This window comes from Danio rerio, chromosome 16, assembly GCF_049306965.1.
Source record: "Danio rerio strain Tuebingen ecotype United States chromosome 16, GRCz12tu, whole genome shotgun sequence".
Lineage (NCBI taxonomy): Eukaryota > Metazoa > Chordata > Actinopteri > Cypriniformes > Danionidae > Danio > Danio rerio.
The window spans coordinates 20,365,197-20,386,751 of record NC_133191.1 but is presented as its reverse complement, the minus strand read 5'-3'; the positions used below and the strand labels follow the sequence as shown (position 1 = coordinate 20,386,751).

The window sequence follows — 21,555 nt, the reverse complement described above, 5'->3', positions numbered from 1 at the left end:
ATAAACAAGTATGTTCACTTGGCATGTTTCTTAAATATCTGCAAACATATTATGGTATTTATATGCTTTAGAAAAGTAAAAAACTTACAAACAGCACTTTTATTTAAAAACAATTGTTGTCCAGTCATTAAACATTGATGGAAAACTTCAAACTGATGAGGGAAAAAACAGTTTAAGAATGAAGATGGTTGTTTCTTTATAAAAAAAAAATAGATTTGAAGATTAAAATTAAATGTTTCTGCTTTATTTTAGAAGTTTAGTGAAGACAGGTCCATTTTGACCTGAAGGCCACACAGACAACAGAAGGCTTAAAGAAATAGTTCACTTTAAAAACCTAAATTTACTGTTTACACATCAAGATTGGGAAACTTGATGGTTTTAGCTCAAACCAAATGCGAAGAACCTTGTCCCTCATTCTAGTGGTACTTATAGCGGAATGTTTTTCATTCTGCATGTTCATAGCAAACGCACTATGCATTGTGCTTTGTTCCTGCCACCTGTTGAAAATTTGCCAATATTCGTGCATTTGCATTGATTTTGTATGTAACCTACTCACCCAAATGCTTAATTTGGCTTTTGATGAATATAATAATACATATGCTGGCGTTGCACTATTTTTATTTATTTATTTATTTTAATTTTTTTTATTTATTTATTTATTTCGTGTGCACAGGTTAGTAGGAAGTAGTGAACACAGTTCATGCAAAAAGCTCTCATATATCAAGCTGGTTATCTTAGAGTACTGTGGTGTAAGGAGAAGAACTGAGAACCAACCACTGATGTAATGATCGCTTAATTATCACTAAATATTGCTATAAAACACACCTTGGTTGTTTAAAGTGTTATTGCACTTTTTCAAATCCCAGAACTTTTAAAATAACTTCTGAATTTATTGTTAAATTTTGATTATAAGAAAAAAATGTGATTAATCATGATTAGTCACAGAAACATCGTTGCCCAACACTATATAATTAAACAATGTTGTAATTTGAGATAAAATTTAATCTTAAAACTCCAATTATGGGGACACAGGAAACTAAGTAAAATGTAAAACAATATATATATATATATATATATATATATATATATATATATATATATATATATATATATATATATATATATATATATATATATATATATATATAAAATGAAAAAAATACAAACAAAACATTCTGGGTTAACTGGATCAACGCTGATTATAGAATGAAAGTAAATCTTTAGCCTCCTTTGGGATGCAAGCCAGAAAAAACTTCAAGTAGTAAATGCTAACAACTTACTCTACCTGTCGCTCTACTTACAGGGTAATTAATACCCATTTTAAATACGTTTAGCTCTACTTAGGTAATCAGTAAAGACTGTTGATGCGTATGGGCACGTTCTGTTAGCAATGGATGGTAAATAAAAAGCTATTAAGTTTTACACCCTTGTAGGACAAGATGTTTAAAGACCTTGGACCTTGAAAAAAACACCATTATTAAGCTTTATGTGTAACCATGTGCTCACCGCCTCTGGGTTCCACCACAGAGCTGCTCGTGTGGGACCAGCTGAAGGAGCAGATGCACTGCACTCCGCCAGTTGACCTGATTTCTGAAATCACAGCTCTGGGCCTCACATTCCTTAAAGGTGAACTGGTATAAAGACCTGGAGTCCTCAAATATATTGTTCTGCTCCACTGGACACAACAGAAGCACATTGGGGTTAAACATCCAACATAAAGCTATATCTAGACAAAGCTTATGTAAATGTATGTTCTGTTTAGGCACCACATTGGATGAAATCGGCTGTTATGCAAACTGCAAATGTATATAGTACCTTATAACATAATAATAATAAAAATATTAATCAAACATTTTATATAAATCATCCAAACTTGTGTGTCTGCTTTGTTCTTCCCCAGCATTGGTTGTGTACCTGAAAGCAGAATGCCCAAATCTAGGAGAACATTCCAGATTTTGGAAGCTATTTCCCTGTTTTGGATGAATTCGCAATGGTCCATCAGCCATTCCACCAGCTCTATACCAATATACGTCCTCCTGATAATATAAAGCAAACACAGGAAAGTGTTAAAGATGTTATAGACTGTATTAACTAAAATAAAACTAATATGAAATATTACTATTTATAAAACAGTTTTTTTTCCAATTCATTTTAAATGTGAATGCAAAATGTGGTGTTAAATGATTGCTAATGTGACGTATGTGATTTGATACATTACAAATGTAATGTATAATTATTATTTATTTAACTAAATAAAAGTTCTCAACTTAAAAATATAAATTTCACTTTATTCCACCAATGTTTTTCAAATGATGATAAGTGTAGTTTATTTATGAACTAATTTGAGAGGATCACGTGCTTATGTTAGCTAGCAGTTGGCCCCGCATTATATAAATTATGATTCACCAATCAGACAATTCCTACGCCACTATAAATACCCTAAGTTCCATATAATAGCCATCTTTCCTTTTGAAGAATTCCCCTTCCACTCCTACTCCTCCTCCTTTCCTAGAAGGGTGGCATGGTGGCCTAGTGGTTAGCACTGTTGCCTCACAGCAAGAACGTCACTGGTTCTAGTCCTTAACAACCCAGTCAACGTTTCTGTGCAGAGTTTACACATTCTCCCTGTGCTCACATGGGTTTCCCCCGGGTATTAACTTAAGTTATTTGACTAATTTAAATCAGAAGTATAGACATGCTCCTAGTAAGTAGTTATCTCTTAAGAGCAATCACTATCTGTTCAATAGCTACTACAGCAGGGGAGTTCTCAAGATCTACCAGAGCTCAAACTCCCCTCTTGCCTTGCAAATGGGAGAGAGCCCCGGGCTCGAGGATCAAAATGCCAAACAAGCTTTATAATCAATCATCAGCTAAGTGTGAACTCTTGAAAACCTCTTTATTTAAAATCAGGCTTATTAGAAATACGAGCCTCAGTCTTCTTCTTTTGTAAAACATAAACTACGTTGCTCTAGGTACATTTCGTTCCACATTTCAGATGACAAATCCACTAGAGCACTGTCTACATTTTTGAAAAAAAAAATATTTTACATTTGCTTTTGAAATCAAATGGAAGTGCACTGCGACCTTGGTTTTACATTTCTTGGTTTTACATTGCTACAAAGATGGGAAGTAACGAAGTACAAATACTTCGTTATTGTACTTAAGTAGATATACAGTGTCTGTTATCAGTACTTGTTTCCACTATTTATTTTTCGGACAACTTTTTACTTTTACTACTTACATTTTTACACAAATATCTGTACTGTCTTGTCCTTACATTTTTAAACCGGGCTTGTTACTTTCGTTTTCATACGTTTTGTGGGGTGATCTATAGTAGTTCTTGTCATTGCGCAATTTGAATTCCTTTTTGTTTCAGTCAATATATTTCTTGTCATCGTGTGCGCCTGTGTGCTACACTGCACAGCTTTTTCAATCTCTGACCACGCACAACAGGTACGCTTGTTTATTACGCTTAGCATGGTAATGTCAAGAATGGCGAACGTGGGGGATCAAAATGATTCGGCGATGTAAACATGTTCATGACTGATGTTCTGTTTATACTGGGTAATAAGACGCGTTTTGGTCCACCGGATCACAGGAAAATACATTTTAAGAGGTAACCATTTAAATGGGGTTAAATCTTTGTCCACTTCTGACCATGGTGTTTACTGTGCCTATGTCTCTGATCTTTCAATCGAATACCGCGGGAAAGAAAAAAACTTTAACAATCATGTGCTGTTTTGTCAACATTTGTACAGTTAGTACTGAAGCAATTAAATACTATATTAATAAGTTATGCATTAAGATGTATTTCCTGTGATTTGAGTTTATATTTCCTAATACAGAATATATATTGGCTTATAGTTTCAACATGTATATACACTGTAGTCTTAATTTAAATTTGTTAGAGAGTTAGTTAAATATTTTAGAACATCAAAAATATTAATAATGGGTGATGAATAAAATATAATGCAAAGGATCAGAAATTTATCATGTGAAAAAAAGATGATTCGAAAATATATGAACAGCATTAATGACTTCATCCATTAAATAAAATGTGCACAATTCTCTGAAAACAATTATACAAAACAAAAAACAAACAGTAAAATCAAAATCGAGCTGCAAGAGTATGCTGTTTAAGGAAAGTAGTTTTAGCATTACGCAAAAAAAAATATTTGTAGGTCAAATACATTTGTATATTTTATCAAAAGAAAATAAATGAAATAGGTTCCAATAGTATCTGGATGCAGCCTTTATGATGCAAGCTGGGATTGCATCAGTCAGAGATCCAATTTCAGACACAATGCACTCAATGGAGTGAGTGACGTCACTGTGATGGGTGGGGTTAGCGGTGTGGTTAGGTTAGGTTAGCACAGCACCAGCACCAGGTCTGCATCCAGACCTCTCTCATAGGTTTTTGACGAAATGAAGCGTTACATTTAAGATATTTATTAGTTATGAATATTTAGGCCTAAAGAATTCTGTTTTAGAGTATATGAACAAGTATGGCAGCTGTTGTTCTAACAGCCTTAAAGTTAAGTTTTGTGTCCAAGTGATGACACACAGGGCAACTTTTTGAGCAGTGTTGTTGGACAATATTGTAGAGTGATGTTGCATCACTATTTTGCAGATGAAAATACAAAAAGTTTTTGAAATGCAAGCTCTTTTGTATAGATGTATACATGTTATGCAGTGTAGTTACCATAGTGAAACTAAAACAGGCCATACTAGAAAAGTTTTCCATATGGGGATAAATAAGTTTATCATAAATTTGATTACAAATCATGAACACTGTTAAGTTGTTTTATAGCATTTACTTGGTATAGTGCAATGAACTACTCATAAATAATCCTTTATTCATCAATAATATGTCACTGTAATTAACATTAGTGTAAAAAGGATCAAAATTTATCTGTGTTATACTGCACCATACTGTCATTTTCTTAGAAACTGCATTCAAACATATGTTTAAGTAAGTTTTTGTAGTTTCACAAAAACTTAGGCTGAAGCACAGTTCCATCATTTTTTTTTTTTTTTGGACAATTGACTGAATGAAGTTGTCGTATGGTGTCAAAATGAAAAGTCTTGTGTACACCTGTGCACCAATAAGATGCACTTTTGGTCAACAAGAAGAACAAAACACTAATGTTTACAGGTCAGTTTCTTTTGTCCTCTATTAATCACTTTCCTAATTTCTTTAATAGAAGGGTTCATTGGGCTGGTGTATGTGTGCATTTTTGTCTGTTCATTCAAGCTAATATTGCAAAATAAGCTGCTTACATTTGCACACTAAAGTAGGCAACAGAACATGATACTGAGACAATGTGTTATGTCAAAGGGAAAGAATGAGAAGCCCCATAAATGACAGATTTATTTGATAAATGGCATGTTTCCTCCTCAGTCTGGAAACATGCGCACTGGAACATTCATTGAAGGTAATTAGTGCTCTCATATCCAGCATTTGCATCAAATGATATTGAAGCTTCTCAGAAGTTTTCCACAGCCCACTACATTTTCGAAAATAATTTCACAATTTCAAATATACATCTGTAGTAAATAGGAGGTAGTTTCATCCAATTGGCTTCAAGTTCTAGTTCTTATTCTGGTTGCAGTTCATTTTGCTCCACTGCTGTTTTTTTATTCAGCATTATGTTCAGTCTTGTTTCTTCACCATTATGTTCTTATGTGGAATATATCATACATAATATAGTAAATATGGGGTGACACAGTGGCTTAGTGGTTAGCATTGTCACCTCACAGCAAGCAAGGTGCTGGTTTCATTCCCAGCTGGATCAGTTGGCATTTCTGTGTGGAGTTTGCATGTTTTCCTCGTGTTGGCGTGGGTTTCTTCCAGGTGCTCCAGCTTCCCACACAGTCCAAAGACATGCGGTATAGGTGAATTGAATAAACTAAATTGACCGTAGTGTATGTGTGTGAATATGAGAGTGTATGGGTGTTTCCCAGTACTGGGTTACAGCTGGAAGGCCATCTACTGTCTAAAATATATGCTAGATAGGTTTTCTCCATTAAACAGCACTTTCAAAAATTTCAAAGGGCTAATAATATTTCCTTCAACTGCAAAGAAAAACGTGTGTGTGTGTGTGTGTGTGTGTGTGTGTGTGTGTGTGTGTGTGTGTGTGTGTGTGTTTGTGTGTGTGTGTGTGTGTGTGTGTGTGTGTGCGCGCGGCAGAAATAACAACTTAACGATGTGCAAATGATGACTGCATTTTAAGGTGAACTCTTCTCTTTAAAGTGGCCATGTTAAAAATAAATTAATACATGTGCGCCTTTAATAAATATTTGTTATTAATGTGATGACCATTTGAGCTAAAACTTGTATCATGTTTTAATGCTACCCTCTTACATTTGTAAAAAAAAAAAAAATAGCCATCACCCCTTTAAGGTTATATTTTAGATATACAATACACATCACTGTAATGAAACCTACCTGATAATTTTGGCAAGTTTAACATGTGTTTTCCAGTTATCCTGGCAATTGGATAAGACAGCGTTCCTCAATGCTTGGCCAGCACATGGTACGTTATTCACACAAGCCTTTACAAAACATAGAGAACATTCTTAAGTGTCATAAAATGTATTTTATTGATATGTTTTTGTAAACGAAGACAAGCAAACAGTAAATAGTGAGGAAAGTTATAATATTAAATGTATTACATGTTTACTGCTAACCCTATTTGCAGAAGTCATCTACACTATGACCAAAATTGCATGGTGGCATCATTGATTATTTTAACTGAGAGATTGTTATATCTATAAGTAAATGATGTTGTCTCCAGTAATCTTTGTTCCCTTGTCATTACTAATGGTGACGATTAAAAAAAAACAGAAAAATTTTTCCCCTTAGGTTTGTATACCTTGTAAACTCAAAAATTCTTAAACTTTTTTTATTATCTTTTCATTTATTTGTTGGTAACTAAATTCTGTTTAGAAACACTTTAAAGCCCCATATGCTTTATTTACACATACATTGGGATATTAAAATGGCTTTGTGAGTAAACTGTTAAACAGTGTGTACACATTTTCAGTGGATAAAAACAGTGAGTCACTCTGCATATAGCTGAAACCTTTTTTTCTATTTAAAGAGGAATGTCTTAAGAATAAACAATGACGATATTCTAAATAAATCTTGTTTCCTTCATGTGACATATTGTGCCAAAATTGTATCTTTCTCAAATGTGCAAGCTTCGTTTAGCAAAGATAGACTTACCATTGTTTTACCCAAAGAAGTTTTAATTGGTCTCCAAAATCTACTTTTGGAGAATACCTCAATTGTATTTGTCTTTGTGTGTTCCTAATTCAAATGGATACTAAAAATTGTGTTTAAAAAATGTTAAAGTTGTCCTGAATTCGTATATTTCCTCAAAATTCTACACACAATACCCCACAATGACAATGCAAAAAAAGAAAATCACAAGTACATAAGTATTCACAGCCTTTGCTCAATACTTTGTTAATGCACCTTTGGCAGCAATTCCAGCCTCAAGTCTTTTTAAATATGATGCCACAGATTTGGGACACCTGTCTTTGGGAACTTTTGCCTATTCCTCTTTGCAGTACCTCTCAAGCCCTATCAGGTTAGACAATAAGCAACAGTGATCAGCCATTTTGCTGTGAAGCCACATTAATATTTTGAGAGTGTGCTTTGGGTCATTGTCCTGCTGGAAGATGAACCATCACCCCAGTCTGAGGTCAAGGGCATTCTGAAGCAGGTTTTCATTCAGGGCGTCTCTGTACATTGCTGCATTCATCTTTCACTCTATCCTGACTAGTCTTCCAGTTCCTGCTGCTGAAAAACATCCCCACAGCATGATGCTGCCACCAGCATGCTTCACTGTAGGGATGGTATTAGCCTGATGATGAGCGGTGCCTGGTTTTCTCCAAACGTAAGGATTTTGTTTCAGATGCCTGTTGGCAAATTCCAGGTAGGCTGCTATGTGCCCTTTACTAAGGAGTGGCTTCCGTCTGGCCTCACTACCATACAGGGCTAATTGGTTAATTGCTGCACAGTTGGTTTTCTTGCTGTAAGCTTTGCTTCTCTCCACAGAAGAATACTGGAGCACAGACAGAGTGACCATCGAGTTATTGATCACTTCCCCGACTAAGAATCCGGATGGTTCCAAACATCTTCCACTTACGGATGATGGAGGCCGCTGTGCCTCAAGACAATCCTATCTCGGAGTTCTACAGACAATTCTTTTGTCTTCATGCTTCGTTTGTGCTTTGACATGCACTGTCAAGCCTGGGACCTTATATAGACAGGAGTATGCCTTTTCAAATCATGTGAAACTAACTTCATTTACCACAGTTGAACTCTGCTGAAACATCTCAAGATTGATCAGTGGTGTACAGAATGTACCTGAGCTTAATTAAAAGTTTTACGTCAAAGGCTGTATATACTTATGTACATGTGATTTTTCTGGTTTTTTATTTTTAATGAATTTGCAACAATTTAAGGCTGGAATTGCTGCCAAAGGTGCATCAACAAAGTTTTAAACAAAGGCTGTGAATACTTATGTACTTGTGATTTTCTTTTTTTACAATGTCATTATGGGATATTGTGTGTTGAATTTTGAGGAAATAAATTAATTTAATGCATTTTGGAATAAGGCTATAATATAAAAAGTGGGAAAATTTGAAGCGCTATTAATACTTTCTGGATGCACTGTATAATGCTACTATGGCTTGGAATACATTAACAAGTTATTCCATTATTACATATGTTAAAGTTACTTTTAACAAGTTGTGTGTTTTATTTGAGTTTTGTTTTGTGTAATGTAAATTGTTTAAACTATGTAAGATGTTGCTAAATGACTGCAACATTTTAGACCCAACATAAAGAATCAACCCCCCCACATGTCTTCAAAATATTTGCACACTCAGAAAAAATTAAGGACAATAATGCACACAAAAATGCTTTTGTCATGTTTCAACTCTAAAAATTATTAAATCAAGAGGCATTTTCTATACAAGCAAAGTATATTGCATTCATATTTATATTGTATATTGTATCTATAATACATTGTATCTTATTTTCAGAAATATTTAGTCAAAATTAAGTGAGTTTCTCCTTAAAACAAGCAACATAATTTGCTAATTGGATAAGCAAAATAATATTGTTTATTAAATATTTTTGCTTGTTTAGAAAATGTTTTTCATTAAAAAAATTCTAGATATTTGGACTAAAAACAAGACAAAAACTCCAAGTAAGCATTTTATTTGCAATGCATGTCAGACTGTTGCACCTAAGAAACCTTCCTTTTAGTATCTTTACCTTTGTTGTACCCTGAGATCCCTGTGTTCTAACATGTAGTGAAAATGCTGCATGTTTAAATCATTGGTAGGTTCGGAAGCAGTTAAAATGTACCAAAGCCACCCTTCTTCCAAATACCACTTAAAATGTTAAGCAAATTTCTTATGAAAATGCAAGTCAACATGCTGCAACTTGACAATGTCAGTATGTTTACAGGTGTGTTCTATGCTTTAGAGGGAAACAAGCTACAAGTTTCAACAGTATTTAAATGCACTGTATGTAAAGTGACCCACATTTGATTTTGCAACCACTAAAAACAATGGGTAAATCTCAGATTTCTTAAATTTAGACACAACGGCTCCAAATCAAATGTTTGCTATAACCAGAACCTAAAATCATACTGAGGCATTTTAATACATAGTAATAAGAGTGTGTATGGAACTCAAACATGTACAGTACAGCAGGGAAAAGTATTTAACATTACATTTCTTTCCTGGGAAGAATATTTCTAAAGGAGATGTTTTTCTTAAAAACCCAATCAATATTAACATAAAAATAAAACAAAAGAAAAAAATCTAAAAAAAAATAGTTATGTAATAACAATGAAATGACACAAGGAGAAAGTACTGAACTACATTCAAAGAAATGCTAGGTTATTTAAACCCCAGTTGGGTAAAATATGGACTAACACAAACATTGGGTTAGATTTGGTCCTATTGGTTTAATAAAAAAAAAAGCCCAGCACTTGGATTAGTCCCTATTAGACCCAAAGTTGGGTTGAAATAACCTGTATTTATTAGCCATATTTGGTGATGGCAGCAAAAAGATGACACTCAGATGGAGAATGAAGCATTGGTCAGGTGTGATTCTTTCACAGACATCAACAGAGTGTAAAAATCTTAATGGTTCTGTGCATCTTTTCTATCTAATCTGATCCTTAATTTGTGTTTTCTACTGGATTCAAGTCAGGTGATTGGCTGGGCTATTGTTGATTTTCTTTCTCTAGCTGTGTTTTGGATCATTGTCTTGCTGAACCACCCTGGTTTGATCTTCATCATCCTGATAATGTAGATGTTGGACTGAATCAGAGAACATTAATTTACAAAGGGCAGAAGGTTGCTGAATAACTACTGAGATATTTCAGCTGCTGTCTGGGTTTTCACTTTCTACACCTTCATTTTTTCATGTGTTCAGTACATTTTCCTCTGTGTCATTTTATTTTATTACACACAACTTAATTTGTGAACTAATCAGGTTTGTTTTCTTTGCATATATGGATTTTTTGTTTATCACAAATACCTGAGGAAAGTTCAAGTCAACGCCACGTTTAGCAAAACGATTTCTAAGAAAAATAGTGACAAGTTCAATACTTATTTTCCCCTTTGTGCTTTATATGCAATTATTTCCCCCCACTGTGCTGTATATGCAATTATTTTGAACACATTTTTGCCTCAACATTTTTTGCTCTACAGACATTACTGTTTAAGAGAAAAAAAAACACATTTATGCAATGGTTTTTGACCACTGAAAATGTTGACTCATAAAGCCACATGGAAATCTCAATATATTAGGAACTTAACTATAAGGAAACGAAAAGAAAACGATTTTAAATGAAGTCAGAAATCTCACAGTTAGTTAGAAAGCTATATCCTTACACACTGAAGTTGTATCACCTTAAGTGCTGACAATAACTTCAATCTATCCATCAACTGATTTACCATCTGATCCCATGAAACAACCAGATTTTCATGAACAACCACAAGTTACTTTGTTGGTGAAAGCAATGACAGAAAGCAAATGCCTGATATATACCTGATGTCTAGTCTGTCCTGCATTCGAACAGAGGATGGAGTCCGGTGGCGGCTTCTGAGATATAATCTAACAGAGACAGAAAGAGGTTAAACATAAAAACAATGCAGCTCTGTGTACTGAACAATACACATCGTCTGCTGATTCTTATCTTAAAACATCAGCTATGACAATTACATAAAACAATTACTCATTCATGTCTAGTTTTTCCAATTAAACCAGTTTTTTCACATTACATAGCAAAATGCCAAGTGTACTAAGAATTAAAAGCTATTATATTACCAAAACAAATGCATCAGATTTGTGAAGTATAAAGGTTACCGACAACATTGTGCTTCCAAAGAAACCACAGTCAAACATAGAAGACCACAGTGAAAGCATTATTGTCCATTGCTCATTGTGTATTTTAAATAATTGACTCATGTGGGTTGTTGGTGAAACACAGTGAAGTCATTTTTTTGTTGTAAGTGTAAACAGCGCTTAACCCACATGTAGAGGATTTGTAAAACAACAATGTGAAAGGGGACATTTCACAAGACCAGCTACAAATCATGAATAAAAAACATATTTTTTTTATTGATTGACTGATTTAAATAAATAAAAGTGTCATTTTAAATAATAAAGCAGGCAAGTGTTTTTTTTTTTTCATTTGTGCAAAGTCTAGATTTAACCACAAGTCAAATTTTAAAGAAAGTTAATTTTCCGTGAAGTGCTTTGAAATGTCCATTTTTTATTTGATGTTTGGCATTGTAATCTCAACTGAAACATGAAGATAAGGCGAACATGCTGTCCCTCGTAAAAAAAAAAAAAAAACTCTGATTTGGAAGTTCTGTACCACATTGTTTAAATAGCAAATTTAATTGTACCCCTTTTTTGGACTCATGGATGTGCTGATCTATAATGGAGGTGTGTTAAGGCACATTGTTTGGTATGTTGCTATTTTGAGGAACTGAAATAGACTGCGTCACTGACAAACTAAAAGCTGGTTTAAAGTCCAGCGAAGAGCGCGTTAGTTATGTGCCTATATGGTCCAAACACTTGCACATTGCTTAATACACACAGGATGTGCAGCAATACACAAATGTCTTTACATATGAAAAATATTAAAGGATTAAAGTATTACAAAAATGATCATTTTCTACATAAATATAAAAACCACTACCTACATGCCTTCTTAATTTCGGGGGCTTTTTTCAGTTTATTCATGACAATTTGCATTTGTATAAAGTTATTATTAATAGTAGTAGTATTTATTATATGCATGTGAATAATGTATATTTGTTTTAATAAAGACAAGTTTAGATTTGTCCACCTGTCAGGTTTTGGAGATGTATGCATACCATATGGGGCATAAGAACAGAAAGTGTGTTTGGATATAACTTTTTTGCCCACATTTTGTTATTATTGATCATTTAATCATTTGCTGTAAATTAGGACTGAATTTAAAAATAGTTTTGAAACAAATCTTTCCGCTTAACAAACAAAATTAAATTTGAAGGCTAATGGATGTCTTCAGTGGAGTGCGTACAACACTGTTTCACTGTTGCCATGGTGCAACTCTTAAAGGGAAAGTCAGATGAGACTCTGATTGGTTAATTGCATGTTATGCTCAAAACATAACTCATTAGGAGAATAAGCAAAACTCTTTTATGCTGTGGCGCAAACCGTCTTTTTCTGTCCTTAAAATAGCAATAGTGGATTCAGACACACCCTTTTGGACCATGTGCTTTAGACACTGTGGCTAGATCAATAAAATAGAGCTCACAGACTTATTTATCACTATACTAAAATGTCTATAAAAAGTCACTTTGTTAAACTGTAGAGTTAAATTTTCAACATCAAAAGTCTACATTACATATGAGTATAGGTATCTAATATTACAATTTTTAAAAACTGTGTACTGACATATTATATACTTCAATCAAAACTATTTTGAACTAACAATATTTATATTATTTTCATGACAAATAGTGATGTGCAGCAGAAACAAATGCATGACATGCTTTTGGATCAACATCTTTGCTCATCTTTTCATTTGCGCATCAATATCTGCATCAGATATATGCAACATCTAAAATTGATTTTGAGCATTTATTGAAGACAACTAAATTCTGTAAACTTTTCATTTGAATCAATTACTAAACATCTTCTGGTCCACAGTTGGTGCTTAGCTGGAGAATATGCATAATTCATGGGAGAACGACAATTAGTTTGATCAGATGAGAGGAATTTATTTTAAACAGTTGACTGGTTATATATATTTTGATTTTGAACAGCAATGATTTTACTTAGGGCAGCACAAAGACATTGATATTGCAATGTGCACATCCGCAATATGGCAAGAAATGCAATGTTTAATCTGAAGAACAAACACAATCTCATAGCAATTTGTACATTTTTGATTTAGAGATTAATTCACATGAAATCGTACAATTTGGTATAATTTGCTTATCCCCCAAAAACAGTTGGGTTTAGGGGCAACTTTTTAAAATTCGTATACGAATTAGCCACTAAACTGACAAAACGTAAAATAGTTACTTTCCTTATGGGATCAGGATGGAATAGCACATGCAAGCTGAAGAAGACATTTACAGATTTGTAGAGTCATTGCTAAGTTTAACCATCACAGACTGAAAGTTTATCATTTGCATGAGTTTAACATTTTTGGGAACCGAAAATTATGTTTGGAGGTGTTATAAAAATTAATTGTATTATGTATTATACAGATGATTTATTCTAAAAAACAATGTCCTACTTAGAAATTTTGTCTTGATTCTGGTCCAGATATCTACATTTCAATGTAAAAACAAGATTATTTTACTTACCTTATAGGCAGACAATTTAACTTGTTTTAAGTAAAAGCTTAATTTTGATTGATTTCTTCTGAGGTGAAAACAAAACTATATTTTTTCTTAAAATATAATATCAGATTTTTCTAATATTGTGCAGCCCTAATTTTATTCTTATTAACTGTTTGTGGTTAGATGCCCTGTTTAAATGCTAACTAGCACTTACACACAGTATGTCCTCAGAACATGATTCGCTAAAGACTCAAATCAATGCCACGGGAGTCACTGGAATGTTTCTTTTTTTTTTTTAAATCAAAAAAGGATATAGTGAAGTCTGTTCACTGAGTTTACTTATTCAAATAATTGTCCAATAGCAAGCATACTGTACATTCCATTTTAACTGTCATGTTGTCATCAAAATGCAGTAAATGATTACATATTTCTGTTTTCTGTGGACCTATTCTTATAAAAACTGCTGTGCTATTACATTTTTAAGCCAAATCTCAAAACACTGCTTTAGTGTGACTGACTGCCTCAAGCATACTTGAATATATTACAGCCATTATAAAATTTTATAAAATGCTAATATTAACAAAGAATGGCAAAAATATTAATAAATATCTCTAACTTCTTTTTACAAGACACTTTTTTTAGTAAATGGCAATCATTTGTTGCCTAATATTTCTAAAAACATAAGAACTTGATACATGATTTTAAACTACATTAATCATTTTTTACACAAAATGTGTGTTTTTAAAGCATTTGTTACTGTCTATGTGTCAACTAGCCATATACAGAAAGGATATATTGTTTCATTTAAAGTTAATTGAAACACTGAAATACATACTGTAGCTGCATTTAATAAGTTTTCTATGTGTACAAGATCAAGTTTGAGAATTTATTTGAACCCACAAAGTATTTATCAAAATCAATAGTTTTGGGGTCATTAGGTTATTCAGACTTTCACAATGTTGTAATTCTGTGTTTTTTTCTTTTTACTGTTGTTTCTCAAAGAATTGGTGTTATTTATAGTAATATAGTTATGTTATCTTTATATTAGCATACTAGAATAAGTTCAAATATCAAATAGTGACATAAAATATACACTCATACAAACCACCATCACTGTCAACTAAAAGTTTCAGATTATTTTTTATGATAAATAGCATTTTTATAGAAATAAAACTACATCTTAAATATTACAAAATGTCTTAATATATGCCACTGTCTTTGTTTTAAAGAAGCATTCCCCTCATTCAAGGTTTTAAATCCCACCCAACAGGTTTCTCTTGAACCAATCTCAAATTACAGTCTGGCCAATGAAATGAATTAGCTCAGCTGTTCTCAAAGTCACTCTTGTCAGTCAAATGCAAAGCAATTTTTTACACACAAAAAATACACTTGAACCACAAAGCAAACGCAAGTACAGTGTAGTTAGTTTTAAGATACACTTACAACTTCCAGGTTCTTCTTAAACTGAGAGCCGTTCTTTAGTAAACGAGGAGGATCAGTTCTGCTCTTGTGAACCTCAAGGACTTTGCAAACCAAGTCCTTAAAAGACGGACTCTCATTCACCAGCTCCATGATGTCCAGGATAAGACAGTTCAACTCAGGATTACAGGAGGAAATCAGTGTCGAGTGTTAATCTAGAAATCCAGTCGTTTATAAGCAGTAAAAGCGCAGGATTCGTTTACAGAGAGCAAACATAGTGACAATGGAAGACACGTGAGTAAACAAAGGTGCGGGGCTGTGAAAGGTAACATGTCACGTGATTTGAGTGGGCGGAGACAACTACTTTTAATTCTTTTTATGAAGTTCGTCTAGAGAATAATAAAATACGCAATTGCTAGAATATAAATGTGTCACTGTGGGAATGGATATACACAATTTAGCAATATAAACATGTAGTCTATCAAAAAATAGAAGTGCAAGTCACTGATGATATTTTAAGCATGAGGATTAAAATTTCAGCCATACTTAATAGGGACGAGTCAAACTATTTATTCATTTATACATTAATTAAAGAATTTAACCATACAAAATGTCAACCTCAACACTATCAGTGAAATATATACACACGCACGCAGTACAATAAAAATGAATGAATAAAAAAGGAGCAAAAATATTATGTCAATAGAAAAAAAAAGCATGCATCCAAAATCAAAAGAATGCTAAGTTTATACGAAGGACGAAACCGGCAAAAAAACAATAAATAAATAAATGAATAAATACGCAAAATAAATAAAAGTTAGAGTAAATAAATACATAAATTCATGCATAAATAAAAAATATAAATAAATACGCAAATATATAAAGAAATCGGAGAATACATCTATACATTTCTGCAAAAATAAAACAAAATAAAACAATGAATAACTAAATATGCGCATATATACATAACTAAGCAATGAAATCTATAAATTCCTGTATAAATAAAATAATTATTAAATAAATACACAAATAAATAAATGAGTAAATAAATCCATAAATGCAGGCATAAATAAAAAAATAATAAAATAAATAAATACGCAAAGAAACAAATAAATAAATAAATGTCTGCATAAATAAAAATAAATAAAAACGAAAATATATAAATAAATAAGTAAATAAATTCTGCATAAATACAACGAAGCATAAATAAATAAGAAAATATAAATTACTACATAAATAAAATAATAAATAAATAAATAAGCAAATATAAAAATAAATGAGTAAATAAATCCACAAATTCCTGCATAAATAAAGCAAATAAATATGCAATTTATTTATTTATTGTTTTATTTAAGCAGGAATTTATGAATTTATTTATTTATGTATTTATTTATTTGTTTACTTATTTATTGATAGTTTTTGAAGGTTTCGTCCTCCATAGGTTTTTTTAATCTTATTTTTATTTTTTAAAAAATCAATTTTTCTGTGGTGCGAATATCCATGTTGCAGATGCGGATAAATAATGATAATTAATTGATAAACTGTGCAAAAGGAATAGTAAAGAAGTAAATAGAAGTGTCTAACATTTTACAATCCTATATTAAAGAGATTCAGACGTTTTAAACCATTTGTTTAATTTAGGTCCATTTGAATTTTGTTATAAATAAATATATGTAATATAATGTATAATAGTGAAAGTAAAATAGTTAAAAACAAATGTTTTTAATGATTTTTATTGTTACAACTGTTTATTTTAATTAATTTCGATTTTTTTATTTGTTGTAAAACTGACGCAGAATTAATTTCATGAAGGCGTAACGCTGGTCTATGTTCTACAAGTTTAGCCAGTTTACCGGGCAGCCGCTTGCATACAGGCTATGAGTAGTAATGTGTGATCAGTTATTGATTGATTATAAGGCATATACTTTATGCAAAAGCAATATGGCACTTTCAAATGGCCGTTGACGCTGCACAGAAACGGCACCGCATGCGTCACATTTAGAATAGAATGTGAATGTTCGAAGCGATGACATCATAGCTAATAGAATGCAAATGCAACTCTGACTTTGGCATTCTGCGGTTAAACTAGTTGAGCGATGGGTCAACGTAATTGTCGTAGCAAAAAGGCAAACAATGATTTTGAGCGTGTGCACGTTTACCATCACGATGCACCGCCACAGTTCACCAATTTGGTGGAAGCTCATGAACATCCTGTTGGCGTAGGAGAAGATAGGGCGAGTGAGGGGAAAAATGAAAAGAGAAAGGAGGCCAACCGTAAAAAGAAAAGAAGGTTCAAGTTGTGGCGGTGGTTCTCCTGTTTGAGAGCTGCAGAAAACAATAGTACATTTCAGGTTGATGGAGAGGCTCTGGACACAGGGGTAACTGCAGCACCACCTGAAGTACAACCTTCCTCCTCTTCAGGTGACGGTTCTCTACAGCAGGTCATTCCAACTGTAGACCTCAATCTTCAGGAACCTTCAGCCATTGACCCTGAAGTCTATCCAACAGTGATTCAAACTCCAACACGCACCACATCAGATTGGAGTACTGACGCTACCCAGACTCCGGTACACAAAGTGTCAGACTGGAGTATTGATGTCACCCAGCCTCCATTTCACTTGTCCACTTCTGATTGTTGTAACAATGCCACTGAGATTCCAGTCCCCGATGCTTCCGAGTGGAGTGCCAATATCCCTCGAACTTCACAACACATTACATCAATCTGGAGCATCAGTGGTGGTCAAACTCCAGTCTGCACACAGGCCTCTGTTTCACAACAAATAGAGAATAATGGAAAGATGACAAGTCAGGGTAAGTTTACTGTCCCTTAAACACACCACACACACACACACACACACTCCTGCAATACTATATCAGGCCATTTTAATGTTTCCATTTGTGACCCTGGACCACAAAACCAGTCTTAACTTGCACAAGATACATTTTTGGCAATAGGTAAAACTAAAGCTTATTTATTCAACATTCAGACCTCATTTTCAAAAAATGTACACTTATAAATTACTGATTAAGTAAAACATTTTGTCCTGTTGGACACTGATTGATATTTCATATTACTTAACCTTGGTTTTTGTTTTAATAGTCATCAATTCTTGCCACTATCTGATCGATGACATGCTGGGTGAAGGATCCTTTGGAACTGTGTACAAGGGGCGACGTCTACACGATGACTTTAAGGTGCCTTTCTTTTTTTCTGGATTGGATAAATAGTATCAAATACAGTATGTTAGCTGTACAATCTTTCTTACATACACTTTGCTTATTTTTTGTTTATTAGGTGGCAGTGAAATTTGTCACAAAGACGGAAGATGTGGAATACATATGTATCGTAAGTGATTTCTCATAAGACAAGCTACTGTTGTCGAAATTTTGTGAAATTATGATTCAATTCATAATCTATAAAAGATATATCTATCTAAACATCATAAAAATTGTATTTCCTGTAGTCGGGTTATTCAGAGCCCCTTCCTCTTGAAGTTGCACTTCTCATCCTCGCCCATGGAGTATCCAACGTTCCAGAAATAATACAGCTTCTGGACTGGCAGGACCAGGAAGACCATTATATAATGGTGTTGGAATACCCTTCACCCTGTGAGGACCTATTTGCTTTCACAGAAAGCTATGGAGGATCCATAAGTGAAGGTTTAGCGCAAGTTGTTATGCAGCAGGCAACTCAAGCTGCATACATGTGCTGCCGCCATGGTGTTCTACATCGCGATATCAAACTTGAAAATCTACTGATCAACAAAGAGACTCATAAAGTCAAATTAATAGACTTTGGGTGTGGGGACCTTCTCAAGAAATTACCCTACGATACATTTGCCGGTATGTATTAACCCTTAAGCTGTGAAAAACAATATTCTGAATTTATAGCACCAAATGCTAATTGATGCAAAAATCTTTTACCTTTAGGCACCCTTGAGTACTGCCCCCCAGAGTTTGAGGAAACGGGTGAATACAATGGGAAGCCGGCAACTGTCTGGTCCCTTGGCATCCTCTTGTTCGTATTGGTGTGTGGGGACTTTCCCAACACTCAAGAACTGCAAATGATCAATGAGAACAACTACTCCAAAGCTGGCTTGTCCAATGGTAAGCTCTTTATTTCAAAGACTCTTACATGTAACATCAAAGGAGGTGTGAAGTTCAAGGTAAACAGATGTTTCAATTGTTTTTCACAGAATGTTGTCAGTTGATTAGTTGCTGTCTCCAGCAAAAGCCTGAGCAGCGGATTAAATTAAGAGAGATTCTTCTCCACGAATGGTTCAAGGTATGAAGCCTAAGCAGAGTATTTTGGGAGGGTTAATTCAAACATAAGACTATGGATGTTAGCTTAGAGAATATTAGATTTGGATTCACTTTTGATAAACTAATTGCTGTTTTTATTTTAGGACACCAACCTGGAGAACTGAAGAACAGCCACCCTACATGTTATTGTCTTGAGAGGAACGTTTCAGGCTGTTTGAGGCAGGAAATCTTGAGCAGGAGGTGGCTTGGCGCTCTTGTTCCACAGCTCCCAACCTTTGCTACTGGTCTTCATCGCCTTTAAAGCAATGCTCAAGGATGCTTCAGTCCATCTCCCTTCTTAAACTCCCATATTCTCCTCTCAAAACAAACAATAAAACATATGCATTAATTGAACTCTTGTGAAGAGTATTATTTGGCAAAAACAATTCTAGGAGAGCACATATTTACATAGTACTGTGAATCTTGTTTCTGTCATGTACGATAAGTATGCAATGCATTTCTTGTGTCATGCTATTCTTACTGTTAAAAAGATGACTGGAGGCTGCATATTGACACAATAAATGTGTCAAAAAAAGTCACCAACACAAAACAGCTGATGATAAACATATCATTTTAAACTGTAAAACAACATCACATTTCCACTCTAAAAATGAATATTATGTAAAATAACAGACTTGAATAACTTCCCTGACACATGTATTTGTTCTTCAGACATCTCACCAAGCAATGAGGCCAAAAGAATGCTAAATCTATATGGCTACTTGATGACTTGATTTATAGATAATTATTCATTCATTCATTTTCCTTCGGCTTAGTCCCTTTATTAATCAGGGGTTGCCACAGCGGAATGATCAGCTAACTTATCCAGTATATGTTTTAAACAGCAGATGTCCTTCCAATCACAACCAAGTAAACACCTATACACTCACATTCACACACATACACTATGGCTAATTTAGACTATGGCTTTTTTTGACTATGGCAATTCAGTTTCCCCTACCTGTACTGTGGGGGAAACTGGAGCACCCGGAGGAAACCCACATGAACATTAAGAGAACATGCAAACTCCACAAAGAAATGCCAAGTGACCCAGCTGGGTCCCGCTAGGAAGCCAGCGACCACCTTGCTGTGCAGCAACAGTGCTAACCGCTGAGCCACCATGCCACCTCATAAGCAGTTAGATGTTTTTCAAACACACACAAAAACATTTGTATTTTTTTTCCCCCTTTGCAAGTTGAATAACTGTGCATAGGTCAATTTAAACATAATACATCTGGAAATGTTTATATCATGTTTAGAGTTTTTGGCCATAAATACTTAAACAATGACAATATGTGGGCTTGAAATTGCCAATTTAAAATTTTTGTTTTAGATTTTTTATTTTCTGTGCAAATACAAAAAAAAATTTATTTGTGAAAAAGGCAATGCCATGTGAAAGGATATTGTAAATTGGATATTGCAAGCATAAAACATAGTCTATGAACACTTGGCAACCAAAGCAAAAAAATGGCAAACTACAGTAATGGATTTTAGCACAGATAAATGTTTTTAGTCTTTCATTTATCCGCAAAGAAAAGAATTGTGTTGCATAAATGTACCCTATGTGTGATGATGCTGCAGATTTTAGTTTTTTATCTGTAGTTTTGCAGGCAAATCATAATTTTTTTATTTTTTTAATTAATTAATTAATTTCTTTTTTAATTAATTAATTTATTTTTTGAGAAAAACTTTAGTAGAATATATTTTAAAGTCACATTTAAATATGTTAATTTGGGTCATTGTGTATTTTCTTTATATATATATATATATATATATATATATATATATATATATATATATATATATATATATATATATATATATATATATATATATATATATATATATAGCTTTTATTGACATCTGGTGGACACAGGGCATAATTACAGGCTCATCAGGTTCTTTTGGCTACATGACGAAGAAAATTAAAACATATTATCTATTTATTGTATA

General features: G+C 33.4%; 2 protein-coding genes across 8 annotated transcripts in view; one reads left to right on the top strand and one right to left on the bottom strand.

Moving 5' to 3' along the window:
* Positions 1 to 15,604, bottom strand: part of rapgef5b (Rap guanine nucleotide exchange factor (GEF) 5b) — a 123,062-nt gene extending 107,458 nt beyond the window's left edge. For 3 of the 4 annotated variants that reach the window (XR_012391288.1, XM_073924422.1, XM_073924423.1), the window contains exons 1-5: positions 15,325 to 15,604; positions 11,084 to 11,149; positions 6,449 to 6,555; positions 1,915 to 2,036; positions 1,507 to 1,675 (exon numbers count right to left, since the gene is read on the bottom strand). Coding sequence is in view for 3 of the 4 variants with exons in the window: in XM_073924422.1 (XP_073780523.1) it covers positions 1,507 to 1,675; positions 1,915 to 2,036; positions 6,449 to 6,555; positions 11,084 to 11,149; positions 15,325 to 15,453 (593 nt within the window). In the remaining variant the exon portion in view is untranslated. 4 annotated transcript variants of the gene reach the window in all.
* A 1,696-nt stretch (positions 15,605 to 17,300) lies between these two features.
* On the top strand, positions 17,301 to 19,955 carry pimr108 (Pim proto-oncogene, serine/threonine kinase, related 108). Of its 4 annotated transcripts, XM_073925457.1 has the most exons (8): positions 17,335 to 17,721; positions 17,809 to 18,111; positions 18,401 to 18,495; positions 18,596 to 18,646; positions 18,765 to 19,143; positions 19,231 to 19,407; positions 19,497 to 19,585; positions 19,707 to 19,954. In XM_073925457.1, exons 1-8 carry the CDS (start codon positions 17,397 to 17,399, stop codon positions 19,725 to 19,727), a joined length of 1,440 nt encoding a protein of 479 aa, XP_073781558.1. In that variant the 5' UTR covers positions 17,335 to 17,396; the 3' UTR covers positions 19,728 to 19,954. The 4 variants fall into 4 exon arrangements, with proteins under 4 accessions (XP_073781556.1, XP_009290538.3, XP_073781558.1 ...); XM_073925455.1 differs by having other exon boundaries at positions 17,301 to 18,111; positions 19,707 to 19,955; XM_073925456.1 differs by lacking the exon at positions 19,497 to 19,585 and having other exon boundaries at positions 17,344 to 17,721.
* Positions 19,956 to 21,555: the final 1,600 nt, after the last annotated feature.